Genomic DNA, 10919 nt, shown 5'->3' on the forward strand with positions numbered 1-10919 from the left:
ACAGAGACAGAGACAGAGACAGAGACAGAGACAGAGACAGACTGAGCACGAAGACCTCAGACGTAATCGCCTAACTGAGGAAGGGGCGTCAAGATGAGCACTTTGCCAGGCAGGGTCCCTTCGCCCCCCAGCTGAGTGGAATTGGTGGTCTATAAAGCCAGGGCCAGATTGGGCACTAACTTCGTTTAAGTTTCCCTTGATGACTATTCAGGCCGTTTTGCTAAACGGTGGGGAAAACACAGTCTTTAACTAACAACATCTTGGACCTGAATTCCCAATTCCACACTTGGTTACGGTTCCAGAAACTTCAACTGATGAAGCTTGGCTATCTCGCTGGTCAACATTTGAAAATGATTAACCCTGTAAGTTCGTGCGTCCGTAGAGAAAGAGGCTGCAAGGGTACACGGACGTGTCAACACTGGTTTTATCTGTGGGTGACACTAGGAATAGTTTGTTTCCTCTTACGCGCTTCTTTTATGCTTCCAAGCTCTCTGCATGGAGTATATATATCCCTTTATAAGAAGGAAAATAAAACAAAAATTAAAATGACAAACCTAGATCTGGAAAGCCTGTAACTCCCACCTACGTTTCTCTTCCTCCCTGTTTGTTCTCTTGCTCAGATAAAGAGGTTTTTTTGTTTTTGTTTTTTTGTTTTTTTCCCTCTGCCTCGTTCCTCTCCTTCCTGCCTTGTTTCCACGTCGTGGTTTTTCGCCTCTACCACACTCGCCCACGCTTTCTCTTCGCAGCCTTCGCCTCTGATGAGAAGAAAATTGGCTGGTCTTCCTAATCCCCACGCTTCCTCCCCTCACAAGCTGCACGGAGGACGCTCCCCTCCTGAGAGATGGATAATGACACCGGTCGAGTGGGGAGCGTGACACCTGCGGTATACAGGTGGCCGCGTGCGCTGCCCGGGGCCGAGGCTGCAGCGTGGAGCAGCCCACTTCTTTGCACTGGCAGGACCACAAAGACGTGGAGTCAAGGCCAGACCACGAGGATTCATTTGGGCGTCCCTGGCTGGAGGGAGAGATGACCACGGTCAGACAGAGTAAAAGGCCAGTTTGTGTCTGCAGCGGAAACCGGTTTTGATTTATTGCATGTAAGAAAAGATCCATTTCACTGTAAATCTGCTACTCTTGGTGTGATACGGCCTATAAGTCAGGAAGCAATTTCCAAAAGAGGTGGTAGAGGGGAGGGTCATTCAAAGGTCATGTAAGGACAGCAGGTTCCTGGTGTGGGGGAGGGGTTCCTTTGTCCAGCGACAGCTGCGCATCTACGAGTCTATGGAAGTTGTGGTATTTCCCACTGCAGGCTTCAGGGACAAGCGACTTTACTGGTGCACAAGGCGGTGCCGTTACATCTACCCCTGGCTGCTACATCGATTCGTCTGCTAGCCTCGTTATTTTTAGAAGGGGTGATTACTAATGAGGATGCATTTGATGATCAAATTAATTAACGGCGGAGCAGGATAACGAAGGATGAGATGAAGCCTCCCGTAGTTAAATTGTATTAGGGCTTCTCCTGCCCTTCCCAGAAATGAAGAGTTTTATTTCCACAGTCCAAAGTTAATAAATAAAAGCCGCGTGAACATTCTTTCCTTTTGTTTGCTAGCTCTCACTCCGCTGATCTAAAGACCAAAGCGGGGGCTGCCACGCAGTCAGGAAGCAGGTTTTGCCAACAACATTTCTAGCAACCAACAAGCGCAGGAAGGACAGAGCTGCTCGGCCTTCGGCTCTCGTGGGGACGGCAGGTCTGAGGCAGCACGCAGAAGAGTATGGGAGAGCAGAGAGGGCAGGGGCTGTAGTCAGACAGCCCGGGGCTGGAATTCTGGCTCCGTCAGGTGCGTGCTGTGCCCTGGGCCAGTCACTTGACATCGCCAGGTCTCAATTTCCTGCCTGAGAAACCAGGATAGCTCATCCTCCTCAGCTGAGCATTGTGTGAAATCCCGTTGTGTGCTCTTGGGAGTTAACTGTGGACAGTGGGCTGTCGGGGTGCGTGGGGTGGGGGGTGGGTGGGGAGTGGGTGGCGGTGGGTGGGAGCAACAGCACACTGGCCGACCCAGGATCGGGACACTCAGGTCTGGATTTGTCCAGACTTACTCTGCAAATCCTGAGGTTTCTCTTAAATCTCTATATTTCTTCATATTTTCACCCGGAATGTGGCAATCACGGTTTGCATCGTACAGCAGCTTTTCAAAACGTGTCCACACACATGACCTCCTTTTATTGCGGCAAGTCCTGACGAGGGCTGGCAGGACCCCTTTTCCAGGCGAAGGACCTGAGGTTCGGACAAGCCGACTCTTGCAAAGCTGTACAGAAAACAGTCGAGCTGGAAGCCTCTCTTCCTTCTACCGATTCTGGTGTTTTCTTGTGCAAAAGCTGGGCACCCCTTGGGTGGCCTGCAGGCACCTTAATTCCTTCCTCATCTTGTGGTCGCTGTGAAAACAGCGAGATGCCCAGTGGCCCATCCTCATTTGAAATGGCTGAAAATTTTAGGGAGTTTTCCGCTCCGCTGCCTTCATGGCAGTCTCTGTGTCTCGGCCAGAGTCATATGGGCATGTGTTTTAAGCTCCCAAACCCCTTGGCAGATGTCAGGTGCAATCATTTCAAACAGGCAGGGCTTTGTAACGTAAAGCCCCGGGGCCCTAAATTAGAGAACTGGTTTCTATTCCTGGTTTCAGATGTACCAACAATGCCTTTACCAGTCTCGCACTGAAGTGGGATGTGTACCTTCTTCCAAAGTGCTGGGGAAGGCAATCCGCAGATGTTAGGAAAGGCACAGGCTGCCAGCAGGAATTCTACAAATGATTTTTAGCTGCCTCATGAATGAATTATGAATGAAAATTATCATCACCATCATGTGCGCTGCTATTATAAGGCGCCATCCCGAGGTACGTGGCTGAAGAATGGGTAGAACGTGGAATTACAAACACGTTCGAATTATAAATCAATAGGGTGATTAAGTGGCAGGAACGGAAGACCACGCTGGACTCCAAATTTGGCAGCTACTGTGAACCTTGATGTCCAGTCCTCAACCTTTACAGAGCCACACCATCTGAGAGATGCACATTTTATGATTTTTCTGATTCTAGTAAAATGTCAAAGACCTCTTATACGAATGTGGAAATGTGAGTAGTTTTCTGTCCAGGAAGAAAGAAAATTCTTCCGGGTCACTGAAATAGAATTCAATAAAGATGGGGTGCGTCTTTGCAGACACAGCTTGTCAATAGTCCAGATTTTTATGTATGTGTGAGTGTATATTTATACACACGTATTTTTTGACCTTTTAAAGATGAAATGAGTTCCTCCTTGCACATGAAAGTCTAAAAGAAAACGCCTTTCTCTACACTGTAACAACGTGATTTTCTTGCCCTGTCAAGTGATACTGAATTATCTTCTGCACCCATGTATAATATTTTCATATATTAAAGACATTATGATAATGCTGTTACATGCTTCTTCCTGAATGAGCAAAGCACCAGATCGTCCCATATCTGCTATTCTCTTCCAACTGAACAATTTTGAGTTTTCATGAAGGAAGCATCCCACTTAGAAGATCCTCATACTATATTACGACTTAACTACCAAACTAGTCGAGCTTTAGCGTTTCGCATTCTACATCGAGTCCATGTATCTAAACATTTCCTAAAACCTCTTAAAATATAACATCATTATAAAAATGTTGACTTTCTTCTTTTAGATAAATTCTTCTTTCCTTTTTGTTCTATGTTTGTGTCATTCCTCCCCTTTTTTCTTTAAATTTTAACTTTAGAGGCAGAGCTGTCGCCCCCCTGCCTCTCCCCTCATCCTGCATTCCCTTTTCACCCCTCCATCGGGAGCCGAGTCCACTCTTCACCTCTGCACATCCGTCCGAGTTCAGGCTTGCCCGTCTCCACGCCACCAATTTTTTTTTTTTTAATTCACCAAAACAGAACGGAGAAAAAGTTAACCATTCCTCTACCGTTGTTAACAAATTGCAGCCTCTTCGCGACACCTTTTCCAAACCGTCTGTCTTCCTTTCCTCCTCACTAACCTCCCCCCACCAGCCCCCCAATTTGTGTACCTGCCTGCTCACCCTGAAGCAGCAAACTTCATTCCAAAACGCGCTGCCTTCCGTTCCCGTGTTCCTTCCTCTGAGACATGTGGGAATGCGTTTCCCCTTGTGTGTCTGGACGGCCGGGGTATCGTGTGATACTCTGCCCCCACCCCGCTCCCCAGCCCACAGGTAACGAAGAGTTCATTCAAGGGCTGCGTTCAAGTTAAAAGCCCCTGAAACAGGTTTTTGTTCAAGATGTCAGACGCGGCCCACGGGCGCTTGCTTTTTGTTTTTCCTTCCTCCGGAGACTCCATTAAAACGTCTGCTAATGAATAAACTTTAAAAAGCAAAGAGAACGGGAAGGGAGTTGGAGGGAGGTCTTAGCATACGACAGATTCTGGCATTTGTGGGATCCCTGCCTCTCTTGAAAATGAAGCCAGCTGGTCAGTCTCCGCTCCAGGAGAGAAAGACTCAAGATTCGGATTCAGCAGCGAGCAAACCCACCCCGCTCCCTAGAAATGTAAACCAAGGCCTTTGCACCCAGACGCAAGCAGACCAAGCATCCCCTCGCAGGAGCAAAAACCCGTAGCATGAAAGGGCCAGACTGAGACACAAAACACAAACAAACACTCCTGGAATAAACAGAAATGATTCGGGAACAAAGAGAATTTTTAAAAAAGTCTAATTAGTATTCTAAAAACGATTTGAGAAAATAGTGCCCCCCGAAAGAAAATAAGATTGCATGAAGAGACAATAATGAAAGAACAAAAAAATAATGTTTGCAAATAAAATAATGTGATTATCAAATAGAAACTTTAGTAGAAAGGATAAAAGAAAAAGTTTAAACAGATAATAGGATAAGAAGAATAATGGGGACAGAGCATCAGCCCCATTATCTGACCCGTGGGCATTTCAGGAAGAGAGTCAGAACAGGAAACTAAAGTAAAAAATTATCGAGGAAGCGTAGAGACTCCTGTTGCAAACTCATTACTTTTGTCTGGGTTCTTTGCCTGCAGCACCTTCTGAAAACTCCACTGGAACTGCTGTGGTTTCGGGGATTTTCACAATTTTTAAGGGACAAGCTTCTTCTTCTCTTTTTTTTTTTTTAGAAGCCGAAAAAATTCTCTAAATTTTCTGCCTAATTGCTTTTTTTTTCCCCAAAAAATTTTATCGACTCAAAACCACTTTTTTCCCCAGCCACCTTCACCGCTGCAGCCACCATCATCATCACCCTCAGTACCAATCCTGCTGTCATAATAATTATCTTGATTTTAACACGTACACATCAGACTTCACTCCATGCGAATTTCAGAGAGTGACTGAATGCAAACTTTTTACTCTCTCTAAATAATGACTAAGCAATAGAATAGTGCAAAGGAGATTTTAGAAGAGATACCTAAGTGGCCAGATAGACTCACTGACATTCTAATTTTAACACACTTTCATTTGTTTATTAATTATATCTCAAAGACTAATTCTTGACCAACATTTGACAAAACTAGTTGGGGTGACTGTGTTTTAGGAAAGTAATAATATTGTATTTCTCTGCCGTTTATATAATTGTCTCAATTAGTAAAGTTTTGTAATACATACACAGAAAATCACACAGATGTTCCCTTTGGGAAATGAGGGAAAAGCACTTGTTACTTAATTTCTAAAATGGTGTCGATCATAATAACCTTCTTTTCCCTAGTTTTTCTGATATCCCCTTGCTGAAAGCTGTCAAGACAGCCGACCTGCCCTGGTCTTCGCTCACGCCAAGCCTAAGATAGCAGGTCTTCAGGTGGCATTTCTTAATACTATTTATTTAAGTATTCATGCGAAGTCTTCTGACATAACAGCCATTAGTCATACATAGTTTTACGATCAGCAGCTCGTAGTGGTATCCTGTTATTATCTGAATATTTATCAGTCCTGTCCATATGACTTACACATGGCTTCAAAAAGAATTCTGACATTCAAGTTGATTATTTAAAAATATGACATGCTGACCTATCCTCAGGAATGAAAATACAAATGTTGTTTAAATTTGGGTGTCGTTAAAACCGTAACGAGATGCCACTATGTACTTACTGTAGTAGCTAAAAAAGACAAAACAAAACAAACTGACTATACCGAGCGCTGACTGGCCGGAACACAGAACAACTGGACTTCTCGTGCAATCCCATGGGAATGCGCGATGGTCCAGACGGTCTGGAAAATAGGTCAGCAGTATCCTCAAAAGTTAAACGCACTGACCCTATGACCCAGCAGTCCTCCTCCTAGATATTTACCCAGGTGGAATGAAAAATCATGTCTAAACAAACAGCTTCTACAGTAATGTTTAAAGCAGATATATTCATAATTACCACAAAGAGGAACTCACCCAAATGTCCATTGACTGATGACTAGATTAAAAAAAAATAATAATAATGGTTCTTCCTTATAATGAAACACCATTCGGCATAACAAGGAATGAGCTGATACAGCAACAGGTGCATTGCTGAAGCCAGACTCAAAAGGTTGTATGAGTCCATTTCCATGACATTCTGGAAAAGGCAGACTACATGGTGCTTGCTGGGAGTGGGGCTGACTCAAAAGGTGCATAAGGAAACTTTTTTGGTGGCAATGGAAGCATTTCATACACCGATTGTGGTAGTGGTGATTACACGAGTGTATGAATTTGTCAAAATTCATAGAACTGTACCCCTAAAAAGACTATTTTTGTTCTCTGTATTTTTTTTTTACCTCAATAAACCCAAGAAGACAATTCAGTGTGGTAATCTAAAGATACATAAGAGTTTAAAATGTGTATATTCTTTCATGGTACACCTAAAGATACAAACACAAGCCCACACCTCACTAGCCCCGCGGCAGACACAGCTCAACTTCTAGCTCAGGGAAAGACTACTGCGTTGCCATGGATTCGGGTTATTACTTCCTTTCTGTGACATATCTAATATTAAATTGGGGATGTAGTACAGGGGTGGGCCAAGAACAACCGGATGAAGTCACTTGAGGGTTTTTCACTCTAATCAACCTTACTCGTCATGTTTTATTCACAAACAAACGAGAAACCGTGTGACGTCAGTGACGTGGTTAAAGGATTGAAAGGATTGTCCTTAGAGGATTAAAAGAAGAAAGGTTAGAAATTTTTTGGGCTATACTTGAAGGTCATTGTAAAAATCGTAAGCTAGTTCTAAGGCTATTGAGACTCTATTTTCTTGGTTTATTTACAGAAGTGATTTCCCATAGATGGATTGCTAAAACAATAACACGTGGGCGGTTAACCCCTCCTCTATCTGTTGACTTTCCTGAGATCATGATTTACTCATTTAAAAAGTGGGTAGTGAGCAGATTGAGAGCAGGTTTTAAAAATCAGGAGAATTCTCTGCAGGACGGCTCAAATTCACAACTTGTGGTAACTTATTCAACGTGATATTAAGGTGGAAATACACATCTTAAAAAGCACATCTAGTTTAAAACAATAGCAAAGATGTGTCACCACAGAGATTGCCACGCATCACCTAACAACCGGTAAAAGCCGGAATCCGCAGCCACTGGATCAGTACTGCCCTGTGCTAAGGAGGCACTACACACACCCCTAGGGACTCAGCTCTCAACACTCCTTGGTTAGCTGCTTCTGACCCAAGAATCCCACACTATCCGGAGCTCCCCAAAGCCACCATGCTGGTTCTTGCCTCTGTGCCCCTGTCCATTCAACAAATCCATGCTGACTACCTACTGGGTGTCTGTCAGTGACTGAATTGTGTTCCCCTCGAATTTACCTGGTGCGGTCCTAACCCACTGTACCTCAGAATGCTATCTAGTTTGAAGAGAGTCGTCATAGATGTCGCGAGTTAAGGTAAGGCCAGATTGAAGTAGCGTGAGCCCCTAATCCTATCTAAATTGTGACCTTATAAAAAGCAGAAAGTTGGACAGACACAGACGTGACACAGGGGGAGAGTGGGGTGATGTGTCCACAAGCCGAAGAGGGACAAAGATGACCAGCGAAGCACCAGAGGCTGGGGAGAGCCACTCCCCCTCGCGGCCCTCGGGGACCCAACCCCGCCGGCCCGATCTCAGACTTCCGGTCAAACACCCCCAAAACCAAGCAAAAGCCAAAACAAAACTCTAAAACACAAAACAGAACAACCAAAAAACATGCTTAACCAAAGTTCCCACTGACGAGGAGATTGTGCGGGTGCAGGAGACGCTACAGCAACCGGATGCGGCCTTGGAGGACTGTCGCTCGTTGGCTCCTGTGCGGGCCAGGCCGTCGGCCCCCGGCGCCCGGCGCTGCCACCCCCACCACACCTTCCCCCGACTGACAAGCTCCCCCTCGCCTCCTCTGACGCCTTTCAGATTTGAATCTTCCACCACCTTAAAGGTTTGATCAACTTTGAAAGCAGCTAGGATCAACCTTCCTGGGGGAAAGGAGGCCGGGGGTGGGAGGCGTGACTCGGCGGCTGTGGGCTGGGTCTGGGGTCACGGTCTCTGTGGGATCTGACACACTCTCCTCCTGGCGAGGGCACCGGCACACACCCAGTGTCGGGGCGTTTGGACAAGCCGAGAGTCTGGCACAGAGCTGTGCCCCAGACTCCCAAGTGCGGGGCCCGGGGCAATGGCTGCAAGGACACTTTCTCAGCGTGCTCTGACCTCCGAACCTCGCTGACCTGTCCAACACCCACTGTGGACACCAACCAGGCAGGACTCAAAGCCAAGACTCGAAAACTGCTTTCAAACGGCGGGAGATGTTTAAGACGTAATTTCTGTGACTTGGTCCTTAACTTGTTTATACCCCCAACCACACTTCTTTTTACTTTTTATTTTTTTTTATCCCTTCTTCCCCATTATTCCTCCCTGCTTGGTGAGTGTTTCTGCAGCAGCTACCACTGATCCCTCAGACACCCGCGCAGGCGAGTCAGAAGTCAGTATGGGTGGGGGATTTAAAAAATATCTTATTCACGATATATGTAATTTCCCATCATCCTACTCATATTTCCCTTGTTTAAAGAAACACAATCTCTATTTTTTTTTTTTTTTGCCAGAAGTGGTTAGAGTCACATATCAAGAGAGATAAAAAAATACCCACATGTGGTCATAATTTATGCTATATTATTCTACGACAACTCAAAGGCCCAAACACCTTACGTGCATCAGGTATCGGCTGCCGTTTCCACATACAACCCCAGCGATGACTCTTTGATCCGGATCCCCCACTGCCAGGGCCGGGGTCTTCCTCTCCCTCGATCCCCTCATTTCACAGAGTTCCTGTTTCTTCTCCCTTCTCCTCCCAGAGCCCACGGCTCCTGTCTCCTTCTGTTGGGTGCTGGGATACACATCTTGGCCTCGAGCGTGCCGGGCTGACGCCCGACATTCGTCAGCCAAGGCGCAGACACCGGCCTCTTCCTACAGCTGCCTGTCTCTCCCCCGCCAGATTCTAGTGCTTCGTCCGGCACATTGAACACGCTCCGCGCTCAGGGGCCCCGACTACATCCCAAGCCTAATCTGGGACAAGTGGGAACAATACAGTTTACGTCGTCATCCATCTCGAAAACAAACAGACTCACCACACTTTTACACGACCGGCTGCCACGTTCTCCACTGAAAAGTTCTGAGACACTCGCATCATGCTCGGCATCTTCTGACCGTGTGCTACCAGGCTGACCCTCACCGACACACCTTCCCATCTCCCAGCTTTCTGTTTCCTACCTCCAGGGTGGATTTCTTCAACTTCTCCCTTACCTGTCCTGGCAAGTGGCTGCCCTTTCACTTCCGATGAATACATACATCCCTTCCCCCCACCCCCAAATAAAAAGAATCTGGGCCCAGGCACCTGCTGCATGCCTTGCATGGTCTGCTGCAGGAATTGGAGCTGCTGGTCCTTGGTGAGGTTCTCCTCCGTGCGGAAGAGCTGCTCCTTCTCTTGCTTCAGCAGCTCCACCTCGTTCCGGTAGGCGTCCAGCTGCCAGCGGAGGCTGTCGTTTTCCTCCTTGAGAGCGTAGGCCTGGGCGGCCAGGGCTGGAGGACAAACAGAACGAGGTCAGGTGAGTCACCCTCCCGCTCAGATCAGGGAAGGCTTCTGTGGCACAGGGGGTCCCCACCCAGATGCTGGTTTACCGTTCGCACCGGCGCAGAAGTTAACACCGAAAGGCCTCAGCCCAGGGCTCCCCGCAGGGGGCGAGCGCCCCTTTCTGTATCTGCTGTCGACTCTATTTGTCCTGTCGTACGGACAAAGGGTTCTCGTGGGCGCAGGACTCATTTCTTCCAAATGTTCGTGTCTCGGCCCCTCCCTCTCTCCCAGGCACCCTCCGGGAAATCCGTCAGGGCTGCCGGGGGTGGCGGCATCCAGAATTCTAGGGACCATCGCACCTGCCACGCGGTCGTCCTCTCGGAGGCGGGGCGGCTTAGCGCCTGGGAGCGCCGCCTCTGTGGCGTGGCCCGGGTTCCACAGGTGACGCAGGCCGCGGCAGCCCGGGGGTCCGAGGGGTTCACGCCCGCACCGTCCCTACCTGCTGCGCCGCGGCCACTTCCCCTCACACCTGTCAGAACGGGGACCTGGCTCCTTCCACCTGCTTCCCCAGCAGATCCAAGGTCTCTTCCTCTGCGAGGCCGCGCGCTCGCTAAACGCTCCTTCCCGAAACCTCACCTTCCCCCCGCGAGGCATCGGCCGAGTCGCATCTCCACTTCGCAACCGCCCCCGACAAGCCTCTGATGCGGGTGCCGCCCTTCCCCCCCTTTACGGATGAGAAAAAACGAGGCACAGCGAAGGCAGAGAACCGGTCCGATCCCACGCGGTAAGCGGCGCAGACCGGCGTCTCCCTCGGGCTGCTGGCTGCAGCTCTGCTCAGGGCCACGGCTGCTCCGCCGGCCCAGGTGTGCCTGGCCGCAGCAGACGGCTCAAA

The 10919-nt window shown here is 48.1% G+C and overlaps 1 protein-coding gene across 1 annotated transcript in view; it reads right to left on the reverse strand.

The window, feature by feature from the left end:
* Positions 1-10919, reverse strand: part of ENOX1 (ecto-NOX disulfide-thiol exchanger 1) — a 370860-nt gene that overhangs the window by 57896 nt on the left and 302045 nt on the right. Inside the window, exon 11 of the mRNA XM_039877329.1 lies at positions 9851-10035. Coding sequence (XP_039733263.1) covers positions 9851-10035 — 185 coding nt within the window. The remainder of the gene's footprint in view (positions 1-9850; positions 10036-10919) is intronic.

The sequence above is a fragment of the Pteropus medius genome, unplaced genomic scaffold (assembly GCF_902729225.1).
Source record: "Pteropus medius unplaced genomic scaffold, Ma_sr-lr_union100, whole genome shotgun sequence".
NCBI lineage: Eukaryota > Metazoa > Chordata > Mammalia > Chiroptera > Pteropodidae > Pteropus > Pteropus medius.